The 15369-nt window shown below is 36.8% G+C and overlaps 1 protein-coding gene across 2 annotated transcripts in view; it reads right to left on the minus strand.

Moving 5' to 3' along the window:
• The window catches only part of LOC120431470 (protein encore), an 81120-nt gene extending 66738 nt beyond the window's left edge, over positions 1 to 14382 (minus strand). The window contains exon 1 of one of the 2 annotated variants that reach the window (XM_052710628.1): positions 14083 to 14382. Coding sequence is in view for 1 of the 2 variants with exons in the window: in XM_052710631.1 (XP_052566591.1) it covers positions 14083 to 14088 (6 nt within the window). In the remaining variant the exon portion in view is untranslated. The remainder of the gene's footprint in view (positions 1 to 14082) is intronic. The other variant, XM_052710631.1, reaches the window with a different exon arrangement.
• Positions 14383 to 15369: the final 987 nt, after the last annotated feature.

The raw sequence follows: 15369 nt of genomic DNA on the forward strand, positions 1-15369 counted from the left end.
AAAATGTAATTTTTTTAGGTGTCAACTTTGGCTGTGTTTTTTACTAACATTTCCTATATTTTAAGTAAAAAGGAGTATGCAGTAATTTTTCTAGTGCCCCAGACTATGCCTCTACGCATTTTTTTACAATTTAAATGATAATGGTTTCATTTTATAGCAGAAAATGTGAAAAACATGCAAATAATTGAAAAAGTTACTGTAAAAACATGAAAAAAAAGATAGGCAAAATGTAATGATAGGAGGTGGTAGAGTAGGCCAAATACTACCAAAAACAAACATAAACTAATCAAGATAAATGCAAATTAAAATACTAAAAATGAAACAAGAAAATCATAAAACAAGAGAAGTAAAGTTTTTCGTAGAACAAAAGTTGCTCAAAATGACCTCCTGAACACGGGAAAAATAAAAAATTTCGAAAAAAAAATTTGGGCAGTAGAGGGTTAATATTTCAATAAATATGCATTCCACACCGATTATGGTAGTTGTAACATTTCAACAATTGTTTGATTTATTCTACTATCGATTCATATAAAACAAAATACATTGATAACTATGTTTCAGTTTCGCTTTTTTTATCTTACAAAACTAAAAAGAATAACAAAAAAAAACCTCATTATTTTATTGCTTGAATTCAACAAAAAGGTATTTTATATCAGAACTGGGTCTCATCGATAATTTTTTTTTCAATAACTCTTGTTCAGGAATTCATTCAGTTTGATTTAACCCATTGGTCATTGATAGCGGTTCGTTGGTTGAACTCATTAGCGCAAAAAAGTTCCACGAATCAATGTGGCAAATCAGAACAGCAATGTCGTGATCCTGTGAAATGTCGTTCCTTTAATTCAAGGTTGATGGCATCCGTTTGCGTATCATTTCCGGGAAACATAACACACACATTTGGAATCGAAAAACACGCAAAAGTCTGAGGTAATGGGGCCTTTTTGGTTTATTTTTTACAACTTAATATCATGTTTGTTACATTAATATTAACTTAAAAAAATATTTTTGCAATTCCGTCGTTAAACTACTTACTTTTCCTGTCATTCTTAAACGACGAAATAGCCTACTTTTCTGTACCAAAAATAACAGAATCGAATAGCAACACTTTTCAAAATAAATGCTGAAAAGTTCTACTTTTCAGCACTGAAATGGGTGCTGAAAAGTTGAACTTTTCAGCACTTGTTTTGAAAAGTAACACTTTTCAGCATTTTTTTGATTTAAACGATTTATTGACAAAATACATGAAAATTTGACGTAAAATTGCACTTAACGGATGTTTTTCGGAATTGCAAAAAATGTTGTATGGAACTCTTTGCAAAACTTGATTTTTTCAGCACTCTTCGTATTTATCCAACTCGGTGAACCTCGTTGGATAAATGTACGACTCGTGCTGAAAAAATCCTCTTTTTGCAACTTGTTGCATAAACTACTATTTTTAAACTTTTTCAACATTATTTTTTTGTATGTAAGTTACTGACAGTTTAAAAAGATTCCTTTTTGATCCTTAAATACCCCATTACTGTTCGCGTTGGTGGCGGCGTCGGCGGTCTACCAGTCTACCAGAGCCCATCAATAACGAGAAAGGAGCCATAAAGTTGTGTCCCGTGCTTACACAAACACAAATCACGATAGAAAGGAGCCAATAAACGATTCCCATTAAAAGGAAGGTCCTCTTTTCTCTTCGGGTTAAGGCCTGTCCTTTTATCGGTCAAGTCCCGCCAGCTGATTCAGAATGAAACCACGTCCACGATGGGTACACAGAATCAATTAGGTGACCTTTTCCATTAAATTGGTGTGATTCCAGGTGAAATCAAACCGTTAACGAGGTTCGTTTCATGAATTACGAAGTGTTTGATTTGTAGAAGGTTTGAAACAGGTTAATGCACTTATCCAATCATAATTAAATTCGTGATAAAATCAATCATCTACAAAATTTTTGAAGACATTATACAAATGAAAACAAAAATCCCAACGTGACTTATCACTGAACACAGCCTTCCTAAAGCAGTAAATCCAGGCACCACTTCCAAGAATTCCATTTCAAAATAACCAGCCCTAAAGCCGGAGTCATCCACTCTAAAAATAACCAATGACCGCAGAGCGAAAGTACAATCGACTTCCGTTCGGACGAAAGCTCGAAAGCTTTCTTGCAAAGTGTGCTTGCAGTACATTTGAATAAAACCACCCCTCCAACCTTTCAACACTGTTCAAAGTCCTTGGCTCAAGGACTCCCGGGCTGGCGGGGTTGTTCTCCTCAAGATGAACCCTCAAATAATTGAAGTTTTTGCTGAAAAAATTGTTTTTTTTATATGGTAATCTACCCAAAAAGTTCAATATTCCATAAAAAAAGCACATTATTATTTATAAACGAAAGAAGACTTAAATTTTTGTAAAAAAAAACCATAGGCAGTAAAGGGTTACCAGTTAACTCTAAAGATGATTATCATCAAACGAAAAGAAGCAAGGTAAAGTATGTTAGCTTCTAAAGGATATGCATTGATATACAAACATAGCATAATTAAAAGGAAACAAACAGTCAAGGTAGCAGCCAAAAGGTCACCCGCCGCCGTGCTTCCCGTGACCGTGATCCTTTGGTGGCAGAGTTTGCGTGACCACGGCAGTGGTAGAAGCTAGAACTTTGTGCGAAAAAAAGGTCGTGACTTAAATATATAATCACGGCGGCCTTAAAAATATACCACCAGCCCCGGCAGCCCCGTGACATTCTCACCCCGTGACTCACTGAGGTCTTGCGAAATAGTCTTGGACGCGTTGGGGTGGTTATTGTAAGAAAAATTTAAATTTGAAATATATTGATCTTAATTAAATATTGTGACTTGAACCGGATTTCTCTGTTTTATTCAAAATAATCTTCAAAATCTTTGGCTGAATTCTAAATTTGCAATCATGAGTATTAAAAAAGGAAATTGTTTAACATTTACTTTCAAAAGTAACGAAAAGAATTCGCTTCCATTTTTATGTTTTTTGCCAAATGGCACCTTTTGTAAATACATTCTTGTTTCACTAAGAAGACCAAAACAGTTATTTTGCATAATTGTTTCGTCCATACAAGCCTGACAAAAACGTTCGGCTTTTGTTCATGCAAAGGTGCTATGAAAATATTCAAATCTAGGAAAGTAATTTTCTGATCGATTTGGTGTCTTCGGCAAAGTTGTAGATTATTATTTGGAATTTTCTGAAAACACGAAAAAAACTATTTTCTAATCCCAAACCTTGGATCTTGACAAACTTTGACTTCTTCATATTATTTTCATTTTCAGAAATAGTTGAATGAACCACCAACTTTTGACATTAATGAGGGAAGTTTCGAAAAAACACTGGATTTTTTTCCAAAAAATAATGTTTTAGTTAAAAATTGAATTTAAAATACAAAAGTTCCTATTAGAAATTTTGATGAAGTTTTCGAGCTAACAATTTCTGTTATGTTTTAATTAACATTATTTTTTAATCAAAAAAAGTTCATTTGTGTACATTTCTGTACATTACAACAAATAATTTTTTATTTATTTTTCATTAAGTAAGGCCGATGCAAATATTTATTGAAGTAATATGTTTCTCGATTCTTACCAACAACGAGAGAGGAGGGGGCAAAAATAAAATAAAAAATATCAAAATTGAAATGTCAAGCCATGTTTTTTTATTAAACGTTTGAATAAAAAAAGCGTTAAAAAAAATTTAATGAAAAAAAATGCATTCGCTCCAGTTTAGTTGTTTTGCAATTATTAGTTTTCAAAAAAAAGTATTGACGATTTTTTTTTTCGTGGAGAAAAAACTTTTAGCATTGGAACTGCACAAAATTAAAAAATATTTTAAGCAAGCCCAATCATGCTTTAAATAATTATCAACGCAGAAGAATGCATTTCCAACTGATTTTATTTGATTAGACTTCTATTTCCATAAAATATGTAAAAGTTTTCCTTGAATTTTGTTTTTTGCAAATCTTATTGAAAATTGGGCAATACAAATTTTGTATGAAGTGTTTGTCTTCCCATCCTCCACCGTTTAAATTTTCTCGAAAAGTAGGGGGCAAAAAAACTAATTTTCATAAAATTGTACGCACACTTTTTGCCTTCCTCACTTTACTGAGGAAAGGCTATAAAATCACTCGAAAAACGAACTTCTTAATTTGACCTCCTAGACCCACCTTCACGTATACATATCGACTCAGAATCAAATTCTGAGCAAATGTCTGTGTGTGTGTGTGTGTGTGTGTAGGGATGTGGGTCTGTGCACCAAAAAATATGCACTCGATTATCTTGAGACTGGCTAAACCGATTTGGACCGTTTTGGTCTCATTCGATCCGTCTTGGGGTCCCATAAGTCCCTATTGAAAATTATGAAGTTTAGTTAAGTACTTCAAAAGTTATGCTAAAAAAACGATTTTGACTAAAGTCCGGAAGATTGTAAAAAGGGTGGTTTTTGTAAGAAACCCCGTCATGCTATACATTTTTAGAAAGGTATTTGAAAGACCTTTCTAACGCGTCCAAGACATTGAAGATTTGACAACCCTATCAAAAGTTATAAGCACTTAAGTGTTATTCATGCACTTTTTGGAGGCCGGATCTCAGATATTTTGATGAAAACGTTGTCCGGATCTATCATGCAACCTGTCGTTGGATAGGTCATCAAAAGACCTGTCCAATGCGTCCAAGACGTTGAAGATCTGACAACCCTATCAAAAGTTATAAGCACTTAAGTGTTATTTATGCACTTTTTGGAGGCCGGATCTCAGATATTTTGATGAAAACGTTGTCCGGATCTCTCATGCGAATTGTCGTTGGATAGGTCATCAAAAGACCTGTCCAATGCATCCAAGACATTGAAGAACTGACAACCCTATCAAAAGTTATAAGCACTTAAGTGTTATTTATGCACTTTTTGGAGGCCGGATCTCAGATATTTTGATGAAAACGTTGTCCGGATCTCTCATGCGACCTGTCGTTGGATAGGTAATCAAAATACCTTTTCAACGGGCACGAATTAGATTGGAGATCTGACTACCCAATCATAAGTTGTAAGCACCTAAGTGCCCTGCAATATGAAGCTCTGACTACCCAATCTAGTGGTATGAATAATGAGTCAAATTGATAAAACACTGAAAAACACCGCCCTTTTGTGTCTTTTTTGGACAGCACCCTTTAAATGTGAGGAAGGCACCAACCACCCTAGGGTGGATTAAGTAACGTTTTATTATAACATTAACATTTTCTTAAATATTAATTTAAAAATTAAGCATTTTAAAAAATTGGAATTTCGGATCGATGTTCAGAAAAAAGTCGAATGTTTTTTTTTGCATAAATTCATAGAATTTTAATTTTTTGCTGCAGAATAAATGTAATAATGCCTAGAGAACATTATCTTCCTTTGACTTCGTAATTTGGGCTTGAAATATGTTTTTGTTTGTTTTTGGATTTATAAAATAGATAGCTGATGATTTTTTTTTAAATAAAATTTTCAAAACTGTTTTATTGTTTCCAAATAAAATGGAATATGTATATGAACAGATTTCCCACTAAAAAATACTCTTTGGTGAATGAATATCAAGTTTCAACTACATTTGTGATAACCATGGCCATCTCCGCTAATCTTTTGTAGCAAATCTTTCAGGTTTCAGAATTCGACCTTCAAAAAATCCATGACTCCCTTAATCACTTCAGCGAATTCCCACCGGAACTAAAACTCCCCTTTCTCCTTGTTCAACATCGATTTGAAATATTAATTATAGCAAATTATCCCAGTAATTAACGTTGTAACACTAATAATAGTGGAAAGTGTAAGCGAAAGCAGGAGAAAAAAAGTCACGACAAAGTTCGCACTCCATAAATTGCACAATATTCCATCCATCCTGGCACGGAAACCACCAGGAAAATCACTTTCCACGACACGTGGAATGCACTCTTTGCGATGCAGTGGCCATTACAGTGGGGATGGGTATTTCCCGAGTCAATCCCAACCAGACAAATTACCACGCAACTGGGGGTGGTCCTAAAATAATTTTTCTAATGCATTGCGAATTGTTTCGTCCAAAAGTACTACAAAATTAGTTTCTCAAAATAATAATGAATTTTCAAAGACCACCCTAGCTAACATTGCAGTTGCAAAATTCTATAATTTTGAACCTGATTTGCCGCATTTTAGTTCGCGTGAGTAGCAGTAATAGCAGCTCGAAACCGTAGAAAAAAGGAAAGTTTTAGCACCACCGTATTTCCCTGTCCGCGGGGAAAACCCTCACCGGCAGCGGAGCTGTAAGGTACATCATATAAAAAAAACTCGCAGGGCGTTTTTAACAAACCCAACTGTGCTTTTAGCTCCTATTATTAACGGATGATCCGTTCGGTTTGTTCGGTGGGGGGAACGATAAAACATTCCAGTTGAATGAGGTGTTTCCGGGAAACTTTGAACGGACGATTAAGGTCCAGGTTACGTGTCCTTTGGGGGAATTCCTTTCGGGTATTGCATGGTTGATTATTCACTTTCAGTTAAATTGAGTGAAATTCGATGAATGATATCACACATGTTCATTATAGCGCTTTTTGAAAAGTAAGCATTGAATTGTAACATTTAAGTTAATTTTTGATCAAAGGGTCCCTAAATTTTAACCTTGAACAGTTGAAAATACCTACACCTAATTTTTTTTTGCGTTTCAAATAAATCTCTATTTTTCCAAACTAATCAAAACCCAATCAAAGTGTAACTATGTATCGTTTTATGGCTTTCGAATCCCTAATAATCCTAAAACTTTTATGTTTATCACCTGGATCCCATTCATACGGCCACAAACTTTTATTTCCCTAGAGTGACCACAGCTGACAAAAGCTTCGGAAAATTGTTTCTGGCCCTCTCTCTCTCTCTCTGCCTCTGGCACTGTCTGGTGCAACAAATATTGATATTCGTCAGCCTTTTTCCTCCTCTCACCACGTGTCCCACAACGTGGAGTGTGACACGAAACTGCCAAAAACTGTTGAATAAATTAGAACAAAAGAGATGGGGGAAAAAAGGTTGACAGTCCTCTCTGCTCGGGTACTGTCACTTTCTTCTTCGCTGTCTTCTTACAGGTAAAGTGTGTTATTATTTGGCGTCGGGTGGAGTTTGTCACCACCACACGAGACGGTTAGGATGGAATTGTACTTCCAAACAATCGTTTGAATTATGCATGGACCTGCTGGAATTCCGGGCCTCCTGGAGAACTTGCCTTGTGGAACACTTGTTTCACCTAAAAAAGAAGCGAAAAAAATGTTCCGGCATCAGCAACAGCGTTGATATCATTACGTGGTTGGGTGAAAGAATGGAATTGTCTGTGACAGGGACTGTTTTACTATTTCTTACTTCTATGATTAAGTATTCATCGTGCTTGTTGCATTTCTTAATGCTGATTTTTTTTTAAATATACAAAAAAATACAGTGTTGAGAGAATAGTTCCTCCAAAACTTAATGAGAGCTTCAAAACAAATGTGTTCATTCGATAATTGATACAGTAAATCCCTATCAAGGGTCATACGTCAACTTATGGTAATTCTTGAGTCACCAAACTGTGGTGGCCAATTCATTGATTTAGTTTGTCGAAGGTCCCTGATTCCGATAGACAACGCTTTTTTTTTGACGGATGAACTTTTTTTAAGAAACGAAATCGAGTGCATGAAATTTCTATAAAAAAAAGTTTCAACATGTGTTTATGGAAGGTCCCTTAACAGTATCATCGTAAAAATACTATTGAGAATTTGAAGAATTTGATAATTCGAGTTGTTTCTAAAATCGTGAACAATTTTCTGGATTTTGATGCAAAAAATTTCAAAAACGACGACATTTTTTTTATTTTTTTTAGATAATGTCATCGATTGCGAAAACAACAAATGTTTTAAAATTCATCAATACAATAGTTGTTCGCTAACTGGGCGTTGTTTAACTGAGCTGCTTTTTAACTGGGCGCTCGATAACTGGGCCGTAGCCCAGTTAAAAAGCAGACAAACGTCAAAAAACCAAAGCAAACCAAAATGACCGAGGGGCAGGGGTTAATGGATGCAAAAATCATATTCAATAAATAAAAAAACTTTTTTCAAACTTTTGTTTAATTTCAAGTTACAATTAAAGAAAAATGAAAAGTAAGCATTGTAAATAAATTTTAGTAACTTTTATTTTTGGGTAATTCTCTACCAACTCACACGAAATCGGGAAAAGTTGCCCCGACCCCTCTTCGATTTGCGTGAAACTTTGTCCTAAGGGATAACTTTTGTCCCTGATCACGAATCCGAGGTCCGTTTTTTGATATCTAGTGAAGGAGGGGCGGTACGACCCCTTCCATTTTTGAACATGCGAAAAAAGAGGTGTTTTCAATAATTTGCAGCCTGAAACGGTGATGAGATAGAAATTTAGTGTCAAAGGGACTTTTATGTAAAATTAGACGCCCGATATGATGGCGTACTCAGAATTCCGAAATAACGTATTTTTCATCGAAAAAACACTAAAAAAGTTTTAAAAATTCTCCCATTTTCCGTTACCCGACTGAAAATTTTTTTGGAACATGTCATTTTATGGGAAATTTAATGTACTTTTCGAATCTCTATTGACCCAGAAGGGTCATTTTTTCATTTAGAACAAAATTTTTCATTTTAAAATTTCGTGTTTTTTCTAACTTTGCAGAGTTATTTTTTAGAGTGTAACAATGTTCTACAAAGTTTTTTTTTTTCTCATAAAATTATTTTTATTAGGTCCTTTTCGGTACTGGGACCTGGTTAGGACCGAGTCGGCTTTTGTAATTACATTTGACTTAATAATTACAGAGGATCTTGTGTGTAAATGTTAGTGGGAGGGGAGCCGATTACCCGCGGCCTACTCGGGGTTAGTAGGGAAGGGATTGATGTTAAAGACAAGGCGTGGGATGGGAAGGGGGATTGTGTAGGGGTCTTGGATGGCTCTGCTGGCCTTTGCTTTTGTCCTCAGCCGCAACTCGGTGTCCAGCTGCTGGGGCGTTCTTGCTTTGCTTCCGGTGCAAACCAGAAACGACGGCTTTGTGCGAAGGCGAGTTATACTAACAGAAGGAAAACTAACTGAAGGAAAACTAACTGGAACAAAAACTAAATAGATATTTTGGAATCTAAGAGGAACTGATAGATCGGATAGAGAACATCAAGGTCTAGTTGAGATAACGCGTCTCGCATCGGGATTTCTGGTGGTCTTCCTCGGGCCCTGAGGGTATCTTTCAGCTTAATTCTGTGAACATGGTGATCTGGACACGCCCATACGAGATGGTCGATGTCCTGATAACCCTGCCCACAGTCGCAAAGGTTCGTATCACTCATGTTGATACGGTAAAGATGAGCCTTGGACGAGTAATGGTTCGACATAAGGCGGGACATCGTTCTGATGAATCCACGCGTCAAGTCCATTCCCTTGAACCAGGCTTTTCTTTGCACCTTAGGTCGTATGGAATACATCCAACGTCCCTTGGTGTCGCCGTCCCATTGTGTTTGCCAATCCAGAAGCGCACGCTGCCTCGGAAAACCGTAGCATTCTTGTAGGCTAATTGGCCTTTCAAAAATGTCTCCACTCTCAGCACCCTTCTTGGCGAGCAAGTCCGCTTTTTCATTACCCGGAATCGAGCAATGAGCGCGGACCCACACCACCGTGATGTTGAAGGACTGAGCCGCCAGGTTGTTTAAAGTCTTGCGTATTTCCGTGAGGAAAAACGTAGACTCCCTGGTCGGCTTCAGAGTCCGGATAGCCTCAACAGAGCTAAAGCTATCGGTGAAGATGAAGTAGTGGTCAGGTGGCATGGTCTCGATGATTCGCAGTGCGCAGTAAACCGCGGCTAACTCTGCGACGTAAACCGAACTCGGGTCCTTCAGCTTAAAGAACAGCTGATAAGATTCATGATAAACACCGAAGCCCGTACAGCCGTCGAGCTTGGAGCCATCGGTGAAGAATCTGTTGTTTGGAGGAACATGGTTGTACTTTGATGCGAAGATCGACGGTACAACTCCCCGCAGAAGATGGTTTGGGATACCGCGAGTATCGGCTTTCATGGACGTGTCGAAGCCAATCAGGGTGCTGCTGGTTAACGCAGGCGTGCGCTGTACCGTTGTGCTCGGGCTCCACTCCCACGATGACATAAAGTCATAATATAGAAGCATGCGCCGAGACTCAACGTGAAGGTTCAGCAACGTTTCAAAGTTGTCAATTACCAGTTTATTCCTGTAATCACACCGGATCAGGAACCGGTAAGACAGTTCGTAGTAACGAGTTCGCAGAGGCAACACTCCCGCCAAGACCTCGAGGGTCATGTTGTGAGTTGAGTGCATGCATCCCAAGACAATGCGAAGACATCGGTACTGTATCCGCTGGAGAACCAACAAGCGTGATTTCGCAGCTGATTGGAAGCAGAAACTGCCATATTCCAGCACCGAGAGTATCGTTGTCTTGTACAGTCGAAGCAGGTCAGAAGGATGAGCACCCCACCGGTTGCCAGAGACGCTGCGCAGAAAATTAGTTCTTTGCAGGCACTTTTGCTTCAGGTAGTTGATGTGCTTCCCCCATGTTCCCTTTTTGTGGAACACTTGTTTCACCAAAAAAAAAAAGAAGCGAAAAAAATGTTCCGGCAGCAACAGCGTTGCTATCATTACGAGGTTGCGTGGAAGAATGGAATTGTCTGTGACAGGGACTGTTTCACTATTGCTTACTTCTATGATTAAGTATTCATCGTGCTTGTTGCATTTCTTAATGCTGATTTTTTTGAATGTACAAAAAAATACAGTGTTGAGAGAATAGTTCCTCCAAAACTTACTGAAAGATTTTGATTTTGATGCAAAAAAATTCTAAAACGACAACATTGTTTAAAAATGCATCAATATTGATTTTACAAATTTGAAACGGTTTTCAAATGAGAGCAATTCTCTCAGATTTCGGTCATTCGATTTTTTTTTATATTTTGTAATCCAACTGAAAATTTTTTGGTGCCTTCGGTATGCCCAAAGAAGCCATTTTGCATCATTAGTTTGTCCATATAATTTTCCATACAAATTTGGCAGCTGTCCATATAAAAATGATGTATGAAAATTCAAAAAAAAAATTTATATTTTCAACATTACGCCCTATAGAAATTTTAGTCTTGATTTAATTTCATTTCATTGGAAATTTAATGATCTACAACTTTGTACAACATACCAAAGTTGTAAAACTCGATCCTGAAAAGCTATTAGAAAATTTAATGAAAATATTTTATTGCATGAAAATAATGTTATCACCAGCTTCAGGCTCGGGTATCAATGGGTTAATCTTAATCAATTTCGCTCAAAATTGGCACAGATGCTTTAAATAACCCAAAAAACCGTTGTCCACTAATGGACAGGGGATCATTTTTTCTGGGCACCCTAACATGCAATCAACCACTCAAATTTAAATTCGACTGAAATTCACAGAATTCTCACTTGATGTTTAAAGTTAGAAAATAAAAAAAAACACGAATCTTTATTTGGACCATGATTCGCTAATCCAAAGTTCCTGGAATAAAACTTAGAAATGAATAGAACAGGCCTGCCCAACGTCCGGCCCATGAAGCCATTTTATCCGGCCCGCAACGGCTTTTCAAAATAGTTCTATGACCGGCTCTTAGGGCTGATTGTGAAATATTCAATTAATAAATTTGCTGTCTAAATAAAAAAAAGTCTCACAAAAAATGTCTCAAAATGAGTCTTGAAATCATAGAGGGGTGATTCTCTACCAACTCACACGAAATCGGGAAAAGTAGCCCCGACCCCTCTTCGATTTGCGAGAAACTTTGTCATAAGGGGTAACTTTTGTCCCTGATCATGAATCCAAGGTCCGTTTTTTGATATCTCGTGACGGAGGGGCGGTACGACCCCTTCAATTTTTGAACATGAGAAAAAAAAGGTGTTTTTCAATAATTTGCAGCCTGAAACGGTGATGAGATAGAATAATAAAAAAATACTCAGAATTCCTAAAAAAACGTATTTTCATTGAAAAAAACAAAAAAAAAGTTTTGAAAACAATGCCATTTTCCGTTACTCAGCTGTAAAAATTTTGAGAACATGTAATTTTATGGGAAATTTAATGTACTTTTCGAATCTACATTGACCCAGAGGGGTCATTTTTTCATTTGGAACAAATTTTTTCATTTTAAAATTTCGTGTTTTTTCTAACTTTGCAGGGTTATTTTTTAGAGTCTAACAATGTTCTAAAAAGTTGTAGAGCAGACAATTACAAAAAAATTGATATATAAACATAAGGGGTTTGCTTAGAAACATCACGAGCTATCGCGATTTTACGAAAAAAAGTTTTGAAAAAGTTGGTCGTTGTTAATCATGGCCGTTCATGGTCACCCGCGACAGACACGGACGACGAAACAAAGAGAAACGCAAAAATAAGGTCGGGGCAACCCAGAGCAAAAAATATATTTTTTTCATATACAATTACAATACAATTGAAAACAAAACAAAATAAAAATAAATCAAATAAACACACTTTTGAAAGTTATCTATATTTTCTATCTTAAAATCAAGATATAACAATCATATTTGCAACACTAGTTTATTTATTTGTTAACTTTTAAAGAACCTTATAAAAATAATATTGTAAAACAAATGTTTTTTTTTTTCAACTTTTATCAAACATTAGTACCGGCCCGCCACTGCTTCAGAAAAATCAGATCTGGCCCGCAGGGCCAAAAGGTTGGGCACCCTTGGAATAGAACTTGTCAGATTCCATTGGCCAAATCGAAATTCAGATAATCGAGGAAGAACTGTAATTTTTTTTCATGGACTGTTTTTATTGTGCTGCCTCTCAAATTAATAGTAGCAATTAAATTAATATTACTCTTATTTTTTAAAAAAATTATCAGTCCCAAAAGAGTGCTGAAAGTATTAGCAAATAATGTTCAAATATGAAAGTCAATATTTTTATCGTTGTCATAAAGCTTCGCGTTCAAAGACTGATGCGTCGCACTGTAAATTCAAAATACGCGATAAAAGCCAATTCAACACGCCGCCGTGGTCACCGGCACGAAACGCATGCGCGAAATGCGCTGTCTCATTCACGTTTCGCTCCTCTCCCAAAACTCTCTCACACAAAATGTCATTCGCTTTGTGCACTTTACTCTCTCGCTCGCTCTCTCTAGAATAATAATTCTAGAGTTTTTTTTGAAAAGGTCCTATAAGCTATTGTCTTTCATATGTTTATAGGACCTTATCAAAAAAATGTCGAGAATTCTTCTTTATATGTGTGATAAATACTATTCAAACAATGTTATATCACAGACTTCTGTTGCTTCGAGTCGTAGAACTGGGCAACCACTAATAAAACAGTACAGCTGGCTAACAAGAGTATAACGCTTGGTATAACGTTTCGATAACAGCCGACAAACAATGCATTTTTTTGCATTTGTGATTCATGACATTTATAAACATTGGTTTCTTTTTGACTCTTGACTACTCTTGACTTTTTGAGTGTTAAAATGGTTCGGGAAAAAGTAATTGGCATATTATGATTAGGTTAAATTTTGTTTAAATGTATGACCATTAATTAAACAACCAAAATAAACTTTTCCAAACGCTCCACATGCATCACCATGCTTACACTCTCACGTGTAGCAATGTGATGGAGAGAGCAAAACCTTCCTCTCTCCGGCTCTCTCGCACGCGACACACACGCGCGCAATTTCTATCGGAAAACCTTTTTGCGATCTATTATTTTTTACCCCGTGCAATTCGGGTATCCTTCGGGTAAGGGAGCGTTCTTTTATTACGTAACGCAAAATTTGGGATTTTTGACCCCCCTCCCCCCCCTTTGTAACAAATCGTAACAGATGAGCAATCCCCCCTACCCCCCCTGTAACGCGTAACGCAAGGTCTTTTTGCAAATTTTTATGAGTGCTTATATGAAAATTTTGCGTTACGTAACAGAATTTTTCAGCACACCCCCCCTCCCCCAATTTTCGTAACATTTCGTAACAGACACCGACACCCCCTCCCCCCCCTAACTGCGTTACGTAATAAAAGAACGCTCCCTAAGTACACACAAGAGGCAAACAAAAAAAAATCTGGGATACACACTTACCGTCATCCAAGTCCTTAAGTACAACACACACTGACACAATCCATTTGATTTCAGGGGGGGTGAGCGAAAAAATCGGGAACCACTTCACTTCAGGGTTCTTCGGGTCATTTTTCCCCGTTTGAACGACCTGTCACTTGACACTTTGAACTTGGGCAAACTTGGGCAACTCCAGAACAACACTTTTCACCCGACCTGGGGCAGAATGTCACTCTCTTCTGTTGTTGCACACACTTTGATCACACAGCGAAACCTCCGAGCACTGTGTCAGTTGTTGTCGCCATCTTGCAACTGAGCACACTCTCTCTCTCTGAAACGGGGTGGAACGGGACAGAACGCACCTGAGAGTTGCTTTAGAAAAGGTACAAGTGCAAGCGGGACGTCAAACCGCAGCAGCTGTGGTGTTCCAACAAGAATCGTGCGAGCGAGAAGTGCAATGTTTTGGTTTTGTGCGATACGATTAAATCGAAATTTTCTGAAAGATCTTCAAGGAAAAACGAGAGAGGGAGAGAGATGCAGAGAGGATAGATTTGCTTGAAAATGAAATGTGAGCAAGAATTTTCTGAGCAATAAAACCATTCGATTTCAAATTGAACGTTTTGTTAGTTTAGCATGTCTGATTAAAATAGTAGGAATACTTCTTAAACTTGTTTTTATATTCTTTAAGAAAACTATGTGTGTACTTTGACTATGACCTAAAATATCATTTTGCATTATTAGTTCGTCCATACGATTTTGGCAGCTGCCCATACAAACAGACAAGAATCTGCAATTCGATTTTTCTGATCGATTTTTTGTCTTCGGCAAAGTTGTAGGTGTTGCTTAGGGGCCATCCTCAAACCACGTAAACTCTCGTGGACGTGGACTTTCAGGAAAAATAAAGTCTAGTTAAAATTTAAAAAAATATTCTTTTTATATTTCGACTATTTTCAAAGTTAATGTCACTCTCTCTTCCCCACCCCCCTCCTCACCCTTCAAAATCGGCTCAAAAAATCAGGGGGTAAAAATAAAAGTTTTTTAAAAACTTAAAAATTTTAATGGAAACATAATTTCAATCATTTCAAATTTTTTGCAATGCATTTTCCGGCGTCGAAAATAATATTTAGCATGATTGAGCTGCTTAAAAAAAACCATTTGAGTTTTTTTTTTAAATTCCAATGTACAGTCGTAATAAAAGTTTTCTTCAATTCTTAGATCTTTTGAAAACTAATGATTGCCAAACACGTCAGTCAAGGGACATACATGATTTTTTTTATTTGTTCCAGGGGAATAAAAAAAACGATACCGAAA

Source organism: Culex pipiens, chromosome 3, assembly GCF_016801865.2.
Source record: "Culex pipiens pallens isolate TS chromosome 3, TS_CPP_V2, whole genome shotgun sequence".
NCBI classification, from domain to species: domain Eukaryota; kingdom Metazoa; phylum Arthropoda; class Insecta; order Diptera; family Culicidae; genus Culex; species Culex pipiens.